General features: G+C 41.1%; 1 protein-coding gene across 1 annotated transcript in view; it reads right to left on the reverse strand.

Annotated features, from left to right (window-relative positions):
- The window catches only part of rptor (regulatory associated protein of MTOR, complex 1), a 186077-nt gene that overhangs the window by 19223 nt on the left and 150938 nt on the right, over nucleotides 1–15916 (reverse strand). The window contains 5 exon segments of the mRNA XM_020594142.1: nucleotides 4141–4242; nucleotides 5827–5951; nucleotides 6101–6215; nucleotides 11848–11953; nucleotides 15802–15912. Of these exon segments, the coding sequence (XP_020449798.1) occupies nucleotides 4141–4242; nucleotides 5827–5951; nucleotides 6101–6215; nucleotides 11848–11953; nucleotides 15802–15912 (559 nt within the window).

The raw sequence follows: 15916 nt of genomic DNA on the forward strand, positions 1-15916 counted from the left end.
ATCAAATACTTATTTCATGCAATAAAATGGAAATAAATTATTTAAAAATCTAACAATGTGATTTAGTGGAATTTTTTTGTAGATTCTGTCTCTCACAGTTGAGGTGTACCTACGATTAAAATTACAGAACTGTCCATTCTCTGTAAGTGGGAAAACTTGAACAATCGCCAGTGTATCAAATACTTATTTGCCCCACTGTATTAGCTAGCTAGCTACAGCTCATATAATCTGGTTGTGGTTTTATCTGATAAAATGGATGGTTAATGGCTAAAACAGCCACCACTATGTGAAATCAAGAAAACATTTAGAGCACAAAATCTGCTACTGGGATTTTTGTAACTTGCAGATGTGTTGTATTGGAACTGACAACCAGACAAGCACAGCAATAGGAACAAAAGAAGCCCGCCTTAGCATTTTATTAAGTATGAGAAATGTGTAACGTGTTGAAGAGGACATGTTATCACTTGTGGAAACACATTTCCCTTATTTTTTCTTTTATAATGAGTCATGTAACCTTTGGGGTGATTGTCTGGGATAAAGTGATAGAGCATCACCCGAGAGATGAAAGAAACAGATGTTGGTTGCGATAAGGGGAATAAAAGAAAACAAAAAGAGGCACACTGCCAGCTGTTTAGTGCAGCACCTTTGCTTTGGAAGTTAAGGTGTAAAGAAGAGAATGGTGACACTCACCTCCTTGCTTACTTCTCTCAAGATAGATGGAGACCCTTCTGGCCAGACCTGTGAGTGGAGGGAGGGAGCAAATGGAAGGGGGGAGGAGGGAGGGGGGAATGCAACAAGGCAAGCAACAAATTAGCAAGGACCCCTGAGCATGCAGGCCAGCACGTTCACACAGACATAAAAAGTATGACTTTCTGAGGATGCTCCACATGCATATAGACAGCAGAGGATTGAACAAAGTTGCTGTTCCTCATTGTAGTGGCTCCCAGATGACAAACAGTGATCAAAGAGTGAAAGGAGAGAGACAGAGAGGCGTGAGCTGTGCTGCTTCCTCTGCATTATAAACAGGGGTAGTGGAAGCTGCACAGGGTCCCCTTCCAAAGCCTGCAGGAGACAGAGCTCCACATCCCTTCACCACAGGGCTGAAAGCAGGCAGGGCACAGCTGCTGCTGGACTAGGCCTGAGGGAGTGCACAGAATGAGAGTCTGGGTGAGACTTTCATATGAAAATATTTTAACTTGGTATGAGGGTGTGGGTGATTAAATGAATGGATTCATTAACTAAAAAGTGTGACAGCATGATTTGTTGTTATCAAGGTGCAAGTTACTGGAAAAACTGCCTGTTCCCTTGTTCAGCCTCTCTCTTGAGGGGAGGGATGAACACAATACAATACAAAAACAAAACAAGGAGCCAGACAGACAGACACTCCACTGAGATGGTTCACTGATGAACAACAGCACACAAAAGCATGTTATTGGAAGACAGGGACAGGATGAATGGGTACAGGTGTGCGTGTGTGTGTGTGTGTGTGTGTGTGTGTGTGTGCATGGCTGCCAGCATTTCCTCGAGAAACATTCACGGTCTTATAGCAACTGTCTACAAAGGTACAGCAAGTTTTGGCAGCACAAAGACAAACTTATGCAATATTGCATCAGGTTTTATATTATTAATGCAGCTGAGGCAATGCTAAAAATCTTAAAAATAAAAAAAAGCACCAGCATATGAAAGATGTTCCAAGCAACAGTAATAACTCCAAATAGATTATTGGGCCAGGATGGGAGGTGGTATGTGTGAATGCAACACAGAAAACTGAGTGTGTGTGCAAGACTGCAGATGTTTTTGAAGTTCCCTGGCAACTTTTACAAAATGTCTAATACCACAAGCCAAAGCTGGCCTCTTCAGCAAAACTTTTCCAGGAAAGATCTCAGCTGAGCAGCTGTTTATATTAAACTGACGCCTCCACTTTAGTCTGGATGCAGAACCTTCACAGTGACTGTCACCAGCACATCCTGGATAATAAGCACACCATTAAATGTTAATGTCTTAGTGAAAACAAGTCTGTGGCTCACTGCACAAGAGTCCTTCCCAGAGGAAGAGTCTCTCAGGGTGGTTTGTGTCACGAGAGGGAGACAGACAGGGATGCTGTATGTCAGGTCCCCACAAAGCTCTGCTGGTTCTGTGGCTTTCGAATAATGGAGATGCATTTGTGCATGCAGTGTGTGGTCCACAAATCTTCACAAATATCCAGGCAGCCAGTCACTCATCCTGGCAGCTCTGCCCTAGTTGCTACCAATTAGCCATATATGGGTCTTTTTATACGAGATGGAAGCTGCTTAGTCACACAAAACTGCATCACATGTGCCCATGCCAGTACACAGGATCACAAATCATTTTGAAACTTTTTCACAACATACAAAGATGTGATAGTCAATTGCTGCATTTACCAAACAGGTTATCGAGTATTCAGAGAAACATACAGTAATTTCTATAGCTGTCACAGTTTCCCCCAAAACTTCCCTGACCCAGAAATGATGTCTGAGAAATGCTCAGGGCAGTAAAATGTGGAGCAGCAAAGAGTGTTGAGAGAGAGAGAGAGAGAGAGAGAGAGAGAGAGAGAGGGTAACCTGGCACAACAGAGGAGTGGGTAGATGTCTCTGACAAGTGAGTACTGTGGGTGTCAGGCCTGGCTTCAAATATCTGTGCATAACTTGAATTATGGAAGTGTAATACAACAGAAGGTAAAAACAGAATTAAGTCCACCAGTGTCCACAACCCAAAAACGATAATTTATACTGATGCAACACAATCAACCCTACAAGTGAAGACTAATGATCTATCTGTTGCACTTAATCATTCATTTTTGCCGTGTTTCCACTATCGAAACCTAATGAGCAGTATACCCCGTACTTCCCTTAACCATCACCAAGCGCAGCCTCCGGGGTTGACGTGGACCGTCCTGCTTTTTCTCCCCACTGTATTCTCTCTCTGTCAGTTTCTGTTAAGAGGAGGGAGGGGCTGCTCCCCTCTCACACATGCAGTCAGCTGTGTGTTTACACACGGTGCTTGTAATGCTGATGCTTGAGGTGTGAAGATGCAGACATTTAACTAATCACTAGCGACTGCTCTGAGCTTTACTCTGTGTGACATGCTTCGGTACAGCCTATAATGGAAACACCTCATTTATGTTCTTAAACAAACTGACTTTGTACACCAGCCTCCTAACAAATTAAACATGCTGCTTTTTCAGATATGACAAGTATATGATGGATATGGCAAATGTGACAGGATGAGACAGATCAGGCTGACAACAGGTTTTAAGTTAACACTAAATTAGTTTTGACAAATTTCTTGGGAGCTAAATTCAAACTCCTGAGTCAGAATTCAAAACCTGCCATAGCACAGTGTGGAAGCAGTGCTTCATTTTTTCATCTGATTGCATCAGGTCAAATCTGTTATCATAATGACATTATGTGACATACTCTGCTGGAGTTAATGGTGTAGGGTCTCATTTGTGTGTGCTCACACAAAGATACACTGATCTGGTTGCTCGCTGGTTGGTTGGTTCTGCATCTGCTACTTTAAAATGTTAACTATTTTTTGCAAAATTAAAACTTCTCTGGCCAAATTAAGAACAAATGAACCCTTATCCAAATTTGTTACTTTATTCAAAGCTTATATTTATGGCAATTAAGACATACTGGACAAATACAACTTACTGATGTGGTTTGACCAGTAGCTTGTTATCAAACTTTAGATATTGCTATTGCAACTGACATTACTACCCTTCTCTACTTGTGCTAATGTTAGGCTACAGCACCATTTGGCAGTAGTGTCAAGTGTGGCCACTGCAGTTCAGCAGAAGTTATTTAGGCTAACTTCAGGATAGCTTCAATCAATAGAGTACCTTCATCACTTTCTGCTCATATGGTCCAAATACCTACTGCAGTTAAAAGACATGGGCCTCAAAACTGGTTTACTTAATAAGAACAGTAAACAGCAGCAGACAGCAGTAAACTCCTGCCCTACTGTTTCTCTGTAGGTGGAAAAGTATTGTAGTGTGACTGGGAATGGATGGACAGTGGGACAGTTGGTGAGCTACTGTGGGAACGTGGGTGGGTGGGGACGGGGCAGATGGTAAAATAGAGCGTTGATCTTTACTGTGAATGCTGGTGGAGGGCTGACCTCGGGTAGTGGGCAGCATGTCAGAAAGGCCCTGCCACGCCGTCACCATTTCTGGGTTCTTCTGGTCAGCAAAGTTCTTCCAGATGCGTAATGCACCATCATCTGGAAAGAAAGGGGATGCAAAGAGTAAGTAAAGAGTGAGAGCCCTTTAAAAAACACAGGCAAAGAGAGACAGTGAGGAGCAAACGCCGAGAGAGGAGGGAGGTGCAGCACACAGACCCAATACTTGTTTGTATTATTAATGATAAAGAAGTGCATGTTAAACAGTGCAGATTGTTTGATGACATCTTTAAACTCACTTCAAGATATGCAACATTCACATGACTTGACCACGAACACACAGACACAATTAAAATCAATAGTGTGTAAAGCAGCATCTTTAAAGTCTTTTCTGGAAAGTGTCTTATCGGTGAGAAACAAAACAAAACAGAAGTCTCTTATCGTAAAAACCTGTCTGAGCAGTGTAACTGAAACACAGTTAAGACTCTGAGCTAAAGATAAAACATATTCATGTACTCTTAAGAGGAAGCTATTATAATCCATAAAAGTCTCCACTTGAAACATTCTGCATTTTACCTTTTTAATGCTGTGTATTTTTTATAACTAACGTCCTCCCTAATATCCTTCAAAGCATGACTGATGGAGAAAAGCCGAGCAAGTGCACTTTACATTTTGATGAGGTGGAATTTAAATGTATTAATCCCTAAGTTTTTATCAAGGTTTCAGGAGGTGTGCAGAGGAACACAGCATTTCTTCTTAATGTTACACTGGTAAGACAAAACAAAATAAACATTTGTGGGTGTTTTAGTGGGTGTTCAGACTGATCTCGTAAAAACGCAACTTCCCGCTGTGTTTAACGCAAGGGGCTGTGTTGGTTGGGGGGTGAGGGGTTGCACGAAGGCTGCTGTAGGTCTGTATGATACGGCTATGTTGTGACGAGTCAACGTGAGTGGCTTCATTTATGTTTCCAGCCTGGGAGTTTCCATTGTGTTTTGGTTAGCCATGCTGCTAACACAGCATACTCCACCACCACCACGTCAACACTGATAGATAAAATCCACAGTTTAACATCCAGTACTAATGAAAACATATGGGGTGTCATTATGGTGTGTTAACTGTGGCCCAAATTTAACAGTGAATAGCAGTGAATGCTCATGTTAACAAGGAAAACAGAAAAGTCCTCTTCCTGTGGGCGTACACGTACCAATCATCCCCCATATGGTGTGGTGAAAGCTGAACCAGATCCAACCTTTTTTGTGGCATGGGGCTGTGTTGTTTTGCCGGGAGCCCCCTGCAGAGCTGGTGCCGGCTGCGGTGAACACAGTCCCCCCACAGAAATGAACGGAGGGAGCTGTGTTTCACACCTTTGACACTCAGTTTGAACATGGCCTTACTGTGGAGATATTCTCTGCAGTTCCTCTGGGTTATGAAGATAAAGCCATGGAGGGTAATTGCTTTGTTCAATTGATGAATGATGATGAATACATAAGTGTTTTGTGTATGGTTGTTTGTTGGTGCAAGAGTCAAGCATTTAAGGCTTGTTGCTGCTACAAATGAGTCTCGTTGTGATTTCCACAGTGCTGCTGAGAGTCAACATTAGACCTGCTCACTTAAGGATCAAATTTTTACACTGCACTACTGTGAGTCTTCCATGTTATTGTATACATATATGTGCATGTTTCGAACCTGTTGCAGTGAGCAGTAGTGAGCAGTCATGTCCGTTCAGGTACTCCATGGCTGTGATGCGAGTGTAACGAGGGTTTCCATTGTAGAAGTAGTCCAGCCTCTCACCCTTCTCCCAGTCCCAGAAACTACAAGACACAGACACATACACTCGTTACAATATAATAACCCATAATCTGATCAGTTTCACACTTAAAGCCATCAAGTGTGAACCAAGATCATTTACAAACAGTAACATTTTCTTTTTCAGCCTGAGTGTGTGTTATGTGTCCCTGACCAGATGCTGTCCTTGTCTGCTACAGCGATGCAAGTGTTGAAGGGGTGGAACTTCACAACCGAAGGTACTCCAGGGTTGCGGTTGATGAAAATTTGATCATCCAGACGGGAAACACCTGTAATGGGGTGGGGGGTGGAGCAAGGGACAAACCAGATTGGGAAAAAGTGAAAACAGGAGATTTCTTGAAACTGCAGAATCACAGGTTTGATTTGTGCCGCAGCTGGAGCTGCTCATCCAGCCCTGCCAGAAGTTGTGAATTTTCACCCTTCTACAGCAAGAAGCACCGGCAACAGGATCAACAGATTAATTCTTTCTCCTCATACTTTGAGTTTGGTATGTACATCACAGGTCTGTAATGCTGTTCTGCACTGTTTGCAGGGAAAAACACCAGCATTGTACTCTGAGTACGACAATGAAAGTATCTCTCACCATCTCCTGTCTATTTTGCTTTCGTATATTAATTACCATGCTGTCTGCCACTGAACAGAATAGAAGTATTACAACCCAAAACAGTAGAAATTCTGGAGCCAAGTTTCAAGAGCCCATGGCATGCTTTTCCTTGTTTTTGACTTATCGACAATGTTACAACCATGAAGTATCTTAGATGTGACCTTAAACACAAAAAATGAGGTGTACATATGTTCTAGTACTTCTATGCAGATGCAACTCAGTTTATACATGTCTCACAAACTCGCACTCGCGAGGCGAACAAAATAAAGTATTAGTTTAAGGATTTCCTTGAATGGTCATGATCTCCAGGCAATTGCGCGTTCATGTGAGCTTGCCGACATTTATAGACGTCATATTAAAAGCGTGATTTTTCGACTGCGCTCGGTTTTGTGGATATGTTTTACCTCCTGCTGCTGCAGTTTGACCACAGGATGTGGAGAGAAATATAGGGCCTGAGGTTACTGCATGTCTGGGAATGTTCCTGTACAGGGACTCGCTGTTTTACCCGACCGGGTCTAACCTACAAGCAGCCCATCAGTGAAGTCCCCGCAGTGGCGAATGATCAGCTCATCGATGCTGGATTCCCCCAGAACCTGTTTGTTTTGACAGCTTGAGGCCAGTGTGTCAGCTGCACGTGATGTGATGCTGGTTAATGAGAGGATTAATGACCCATGATGTTATTGTTGGTGCTACACTACCATGTTAAAATGCCCAACTTTATAGCAGAATAAACATGTTTACAGCCTGGTATAAAGTAGTTTTGGTCTCTATTTCCCCTTCCATGACAACTATACAGGGGGGAGTTTTTATTAAATTTTCCATTTAAATAATGAGACAAAAAACTTTGCATTAATTAGGGGTGTGGCCACTTTGAGTGAGAGGTGGGAGGGTCCCACCATGTTTATAGCCTTGTATATTAAATGCCTAGCAAGCTCCACTCACGCTCCACCTCTTTAGGCACTAACAATACAGTAATGTGCAGACTTGAGCTTCAAAACCGCTATTCAGAAAACCAATGGGTGACGTCATGGTGGGTTTGTCCATCTTTTATATACAGAGTTCATCTTGCAATACTTACTGGCTTCCCTATGCTGTCTGTGGCTTGTGCCCAAGCTTATTGGCACCAACTAAGTGGGCATAGTTTAGAAATACAGTATATAAGCTCTCACAATTCAAAAGACATGATGGAATTCTCTGTGGACCTCTGTGATAAAACAGTGTCAAGGTCTTTACTTTTTAGACACCTTACTGTACTGCAGATTTAAATTTAAATGGATCCACTGCCATACATCTGCAGTCAATAACCCATAATAAATGTGAAACATGTTTTTATATTAATAATTGAAATCTGAAATAATTGAAATCTTTCATTTACAAAAAGTATTAAGACCCTTTGCTGTGACACTTCAAACTGTGGTCAGGTACATCCTGTTTACTTGTGATGTGTCTAGAACCTGACTGCAGTCTACCTGTGGCACAATGAACTAAGTGGGCATAGTTTAGAAATACAGTATATAAGCTCTCACAATTCAAAAGACATGATGGAATTCTCTGTGGACCTCTGTGATAAAACAGTGTCAAGGTTCAGCTCAGGGCAAAGTAGTAAGGACAATACTTATCAATCAGGCCTTTATGATAAAGTGGAAATGTATGGTAATACACATTTGTATTTATGACAGTGGGGCAGTATACTCTAAGTGGGATCAAGTCAAAATACTCTACACCTTCATCATTATGTAGATGTCCTTCAGCACAATGGTGTGGCTCACTGATGTGTTTTTAAAACTGTAGTTTGTGGACAACACTGGATCTCTTTGCTTACACGGGCAATCAATGTAATGTAGGGTTAATTTATTCCGTTTTGGGTTTTCATGGAACTTGCTGACAATAATAAAAATACAAGACAGTTATGAACAAAAAGGTCCTTGAAAACCTGAAATACTGCATTTAAAAACACATCCACTAGATCCAAATAGATGCTTGATATAATTAGTGTCTGGACCCTCTCATATTCACAGCAAGGGCCTTGCTCATGGCTGCTCTGCTGAAATATAGTGTGCATATGTGTGTTTACTTCAGACAGTTATTAATAAAAACACATTATCATTAATACACTGGCTGTAAATAGTCAAGCATTACTTTAAAGTGTCTAATTGAGGTTTGACCATTTAAGGATTGCATGAGTGTTTGCTGATTTAAAAAAGTATTTTTTACATTATGATGAAACATTTAAAATGCCAGTGGAGTAACTGAGTACTATTAGCCACAGGACACGGCAGAACAGAAGAGAGCATAATTAGCAACTGCGCCTTGATATCACTCTTTGAGTGGGGGTGTGGTTGGAGTGGCGGAGGCGGATAATGATAACAGCATGGCTTGGGTTTTATTACTAAATAAGTTGAGATTCAAGGTGGACAAACCTCTCTAGTTGTGACCCCTTTGGCAGGTTTTGATGCGAGTATACCACAGTGCCAATACACCATTGCAACAGACAACTTCACTATCATATGTTGTCATAGCAACAATTGTCGTTACTTTGCTAGCTTGTCCTTGGCCATCTGAACCCACGTTTGAGCCCATTATAATAAATTGAAAAAGAACAGAGGACAAAAACCATCATGAATTCCTCAGAGATGCAGCTGTGATGGAAAAATATAACTGAAGAGAAAAGCATATACAAGAAATTGAGGCCTTTTTGTTAAAAGCTGACCAAGATCATCATCAATGATTGGCATTTATTTGCGATGTCTGACAACACATTTGATATGGAACCACTGTAAAATCTGAAACTACCCCAAGAATTTTAAATACTGCATTAACAAGAACAAACAACAACAAAAATCAATCCAGGTTTACAAGCCAAAATATTTCTCTAACACTTTTCTCTCTTCTTATTCCTAGTTTTGCAGCCTCCTTCTCACACCCTCAATCCTCAGTCTTCCTCTCCTTTCATCTCAGCCTCCCTCTTCCTCTCTTCATGTCTGGTTGCTCTCTGGAGGGTACAGAATGAATGAGAGAGCAACCCTGCTACTTCTCTCTTAAAAAAAAATGTGTGGACACAGGAGAATTCAGTTATTGAGCGAGCATCTCTTAGAAAAAGAGATGTGTGTGAGCAAACCTTATCTCTGATGATAAATTGCCTCGTGACTGTGCGTGCATGTGGGGAGGGGGCTGCCAATGACGTTGGGGCTATTAGCTATTCTCTTTGAGAAAGCTCTGACTTCACTTAGGTAGCCTGTGGTTATGCTGGCACCCCGGGCCCTTTAATGTTTGTCTGTGTGAAGGGGAGTCCTATGACTCAGAAAGGGAGGTGGGGTGTTGTTTCCGATTAAGAACTGATTTCAGTAAATCCTGCACACTCATCCATGTGTCTAAGCCTGAGCTGTAACATCTACACATGATTTGTATCCCAGTTTTTTGTTTTACGGACAATCTGGATTTCAACAAATTCTGCCTCCATCAAGGCTTTAAAACTCCAACAAATACTCCAGACAATTGTGTCCCATCCTGAAATTTGAAAGTAAGTGTCACTGAGTGTTAAGGGTTTTTCTTGAATGTCTAAAACCTTTTCACAACACTCAGGGGTGTAAAAACAGAGAACATGTCACTCTGTAATGTAACGACTCCCTTAACTGTCGAATCAGAGGTCAACTTCGGCGACGTACAGCTTCCCCGAGTTCACCAGTAGCTCTCAGATGGGACCAGGAAGTCCTAGAATTCATTAGCCCCATTCCACATGGTGTCATCTAACATTACTGTGTAGGAGACAGTCCCAGAAGAGCCCACAGAAAGTCTCTGTTAAGCGGCTGTGCACTGCTGATGTTAGTTACAGCCAACATTAGCTATAGCGTACCTGTAGCTAACATGAGCACTTGCTGCAGCAGACCTCTGCCACACCAGCATAACAGTAGTTGAACATGAGCTTTACCATAGCTCAGTTCTGTGGGTGAAGACACCAGCAGAGGGAAACATACAGCAGTTTGAGAGCTGCAGCTGAATTCAGGGAAGTCACTGCAGTAACTATGTGGCAATACTCAGCAGACAGAAGCCTCGATGCGGACAGCGGCTCAGGGGGAGAAGGCTGACGTCCCCTCATGGACTGCAACCAGACTATGCAATGCACAAAGGTAGCTTACACTGTATGTTGATAAGCACAGAACAAATAGCCATCAAGCAAAGCACAGCGACTCATTATAGGTCTACACAGTATGAGAACAGAATGCAAGATAAAGGCACCAGTGGCCAAAATGTTATCACAGATACAGATTACAGTAGGTGCACATTTTCCAACATATTCTAGATTTACTGATTCCACTCAGTAACAAAGAGAAGCCAGTACTCACCCATTAGAAGTTCATCTTACTAGCTTTGTGCTCAGCAAAGTCAATAACAGTGCTACTCAAATCCATATTTCTGGCTCTTTCCTTGTCACTTTTTTGTTTGGGCTCTCTAAACATTATGCTAATAGCTAATTGTTAAAGAACACTCACTTCTTGATAAAGAGTTGGTTGAACCGTTGAGAAAATTATTGACGTCATAACGCCCATGCAAATGACAGGGAGCAAGGTCACTGGAAAAATACATTAGCATTTCACAGCAGGCCTCCTTCCTTCATAACTTTTGAGAAGAAAGAAACCAAACTGCATAGGTGGTGGATAGAAATCATACTTATTTTAATAAAACATACAGTTTAGGAACGTATAGCATGGACAACAAAAAAACCCCACATAAAAACAGGCTATAAATCAAAACCATGAGTGTTATACACATGGTCAGAATGTGGTATATAAAGCTACCCCATTAGCTGACACAGCATTTGGCTATCAATCAAGGGTCAGCCTGAAAACAGCATGATATCATTTAGAGTCATGGAGGGACTCCTGCAATAGGCAACATTAATGCAGCCACACCAACTGCACTGTCGAGAGTTATGTTATGCTTAGCTACCTTGTTCACTGCTTCATTATTAAACTTGCCTTGGCTTTTATACTGTAAGATATGAGAGGGGTCATGTCATGTAATGCCAATGAGATTAAAACCTGGGATGACATTTTGATAAGTGATTTAATTTCATTTGCATTAATGTCTGTGCAGTGCATGGTTCCTTTCACCTATAAATTTTCACCTGAATTGAGAAATCCCTTTGGGGATTAATTAAGTCTTGAATATGTAAGAAGACTTTTCCTGGCAGACAGAGCTGTAAAATATGAATGCCTTTGTGTTTGAATTTCAGAATTTCAGTTGAGATTTTACTGGTGTGTGCAGGAGAATACACTGAGTTTGTTCATGCCACTAACCTCTTTGTGTGATGCTTCGGCTCTGCCTTCTCACACGAGCATTTCTTAGAAACCTCCACTGCCGCTCCATCCTCACCTGACTCTCCAAGTCATGCTCCTCTGGGATCTGACAAAGTGGATAAAAAAAGAGAGACAGACCAGCTCAGAGACATTCACGTGATCACTCTATTTTTAACAAAGAGCTACTGTAAAGGTTTAAATATTTTGCACACTTAGTAGAAATACAGAAATACAGTCTGACAAAATCTCTCAGACCAATTTCTGAATTTTATTTCCTAAAGATATATATACTGTATATATATATTTTTTCCTTATTTCACTTGACAGTATGCGTATGCTCAACTATTATTTTAAGGCCTAGACTCTGTTCCACATTGGAACCATTATGCTCACTGACAACATTAAAGTTTTCAACTTTCCTTCATAGCACAGGCCCAAATTACTCTGCCAGCTCCAGTTTTAAGTCAAACACATGAAGTTATTGAGTTAATGAGTCAACGTGTCAGGTTCATGTTGATCACATCTGTTGAGCAGTGTGACAATGTGAGATATATTAACTTTATTAAGTCTTATGTAACAAATGGCCCTTACAAATGTTGTGCCAGCATTATTTTAGGAGAAGAGAATGACTCCCTTTTTAAACATCACATTAAATATGCAGAATTTAATATAAAGCTGATTTATGTCCCTTTTCAGCTGAAAGTATTGAAACTGTAAATTCAAAACCTGGGTTTTGCTATTATGTATATCTGATAGACAAGTAACTTAACCAGCAAATGTAAACAGAGCAAAACTTTAATAGTAGATGTGTTTTTAAATGCAGGTTGCTAGGGTGTGCTTGTTAAGCACATTTCTAAAGCCAGGCCTCCCACACCCACTAAATGCTAAACAGCCAGGCCCACACAAATGCACAAACTCACAGCTACAGTGCCATATGATTAAGTTACTACTGTATGTAATCAACTTTCCTGCAACATCTTCTCTTTTTGTACCCATGCTACCTTTAGGGAAGCAACACACACCCTCTGAGTGCTGCTTGTGAATACATATATTTGCATAAGAAATTGTGAATGCACAGTACAAAGTGTGTGTAGTCAATTCAGGTTTATTTGAATATCATAGTGTTTTTAGCGCTTTAGGTTCCTGTCCAAGTCTGACATGAGCTGGTTTTAGCAGTCATACTGAGGCTGATGCATTTCCACAGCTGAGAAGTGTGTGCATGAACACTTGGTATTACTAACACCAAGGGGCTCAAAACCTGTTTACACACACATACTGTGGGGACCCAGCCTTCTTCATGGGGACAAGATGTTGGTTTCCACCATGTACTGTAAATCAGTGAATTTTCCTTGAGTCCCCAGTAGGAACAATTGTGTGTGTGTGTGTGTGTGTGTGTGTGTGTGTGTGTGTGATAACATAAGACCAGGCTGATGCAGTAGTAACCAGGGCTGTGGTCCTGAACTGTGTCAGATGCTACTGTAACATATAACAATACCCTGAGGTGAAAATGTGAGTGTGTGCGTGTGTGTAAGACTCATGCATATATTCTCCACAGAGGTCAACTACACACACTGTGAATACAATATGTACACAATATGGCTGAAAGCATGTGGACACCAGCATATTATGCACACAGGAGCTTGTTAATCATTTAATTCTAAACTATGGGTATTAACATGCTGCTTTAACATCCTCCACACCTGTGAGAACACTTTTCACAACATTTTCAAGCAGGAGACATTGTGATATGTCACAAAAGGAAAAAGCTGTAAATAATAAAAGCAGCAGTAAATAACAGCTATAAAAGAAAAATTAAATGAATATTGACCGACACATGAACAGCATGATGATGACAAGTCTGCCGTGAGCCTATCCTTGAAAGAACTGCTCATTTTAAACCCAAGTAAATATTAACTCATTATTCAACTGTTACTGGAAACTTTATTCTTCATGTGGTATATTCTGCACTGGTTCTAGAAATCTTTCCCATTTCTTTCTGTTTAACTGGCCTGCTCTGCACTTATTAAGAGACTGTTTAAGTTACACTAGCAATTAAATGAAAATGTGCCAAATGAACACAAAGTCTACAGTATTTTATAATTTGCAGCAAATTACATCAGACTTTCCATGAAACTTCATAGAAATCAGGAAATGAAAGCCCTGAAGAACAAAGTGCATGGTCTTACATACATTATACACGAGGACAGCTGCAGATCTGCACGTGTTTATATGTACTACAGGCACAGAGACATGTTCCACACGTGTGACTTGAAAAAACAAAGGTATCCTTATTACAGTGACCTGAAGACCTCCTTTGGTGTAGTATTTGGCTGAACAAAGCGAATAGGTCAAAACAACAAAACAGGGATGGGAAACGCAGTACACAGTAAAGTGGCTTCAGAAAGTGTTCAGACCTTGACACTTTCTGTTGTAGGTTTATTTGTAACTGGATCAACTTGCTATTTTTATCCATCTGCACAGGGGTCCATGTGGATCCTCACGGGCAGATGACAAAACCTATGAAACATGCTGGTATAGCACAGAAGTGCTCCTTCCACACCCCTAAAACTGTGGATACACTTTCTCACTCTGAAACACACACATTTTGCTCTCGTGCTGCTGACACAGTGATATGATAACCTGTGTGCAGACTTCTAAAGAGTACGCTCTCACACACAGAGCTTTGTAATGGAGAGGAAGTTGAAAGCAGCACTCAAGAATTTTTGCTAACTGAAAAAAACCCCATTCTTCTTCCTCCACCTGCTCTTTCACACCCAATCATCTCTCTGATTGTCATCACCTTTTGTTGCCACTTCTGGCTTAGTCTTCCTTTCATCCTGTCCATCCCACTGCCTGCTCTTTACACAGTTTTACTTTACTGGCAGCTACTCTGCTCTTCTCTCACACTCCTCGTCCAGGCCTATTGGTCACTTAATGTCATCTCTCCTTTTCAAATATTTTACTTTCATCCTCTTACTTTTTCTTTATGCACTCTCTCCTCTCTACACACAAACCTCCTTCCTCTTTTGCCCTGTCTCCATATTCTAAATATTTTACTTACTAAAATCTACTTTTCTCTTCGCTTTCTCTTTCTGCATTAGCTGCTTTGTCTCTCTCTCTCTCACCCACCCACCTATACTTGTTTTACTTATTTTTCTTCCTCCCCAAGCCCTCTCCTTTTTCCTCTATCTGACCCTCACACATGATTCTTTAATATTTTTCCAAGCTGCAAAAGTGAAGTTGCAACTTGACTTAATATTACAAAATTTGGCACCAATGACTGTCTGGTAAAAAGCGCTTGATTTCATCTTAAATTTCACTGTTAAGTTATGGAGCTCAGAGAGCTAAATTATTCAGCAATGCCATCATGTAGAAACAGCAGGTACTCTCTCACACCGTGACTGCCACCCCTCCCTGCTGTTTTGCATAAGACTTCATTATTTTTTAAAATAAATTCTCCAACACAGAGTTCATGTCCTCAGATGGCTCATTCACTCCTGGTAGCCACTGTAAAATGCATGGCAAACATGTACCTGTGACACCACTTCATATAAATATTTATTTGAAAACTGAAAATTACCTGCCATACAGCATCAGGGCTTCTTTGTTGCTTAGCAACCACTTTAAGCCGCTATTCAACAACTAGATTTCTTGGCAGAGGAATAACATTAAAGTATTGTTTTTAAATTATTGATTTAAAAATCCCTTTCTCTTTTTTAAATGTTGCCTGCATGTCATGAAAGCAAGAACTCAACTGACATTATGGTTCATGACTGTTCTGTTACCACTGTGAAGTACTTTGCGGATTAGTGTTTAGTTTAAAAGAACAAAAATGGTGCAAAGAAATTTCATCGTAATCTCGCTGGCAGGAAGAAGCGATGGTTGAAGGCGAAGACGGTAAAGTGGAACAAAGGATGGTAAAGGAAGGACAGATGAAGATGTGGAGGACATTACCTTCATAACAGGCTGAGCAAAATACTTTGCACTCCAGTCGCACAGGCCTGTCTGGAGCGCAGGACTGATGTAGTTCCTGTGACCACCTGGCTCGTCCCCATCCTCACCTGCCTGA

Source organism: Monopterus albus, unplaced genomic scaffold (genome assembly GCF_001952655.1).
Source record: "Monopterus albus unplaced genomic scaffold, M_albus_1.0 scaffold22.1, whole genome shotgun sequence".
In the NCBI taxonomy this organism is placed as follows: domain Eukaryota; kingdom Metazoa; phylum Chordata; class Actinopteri; order Synbranchiformes; family Synbranchidae; genus Monopterus; species Monopterus albus.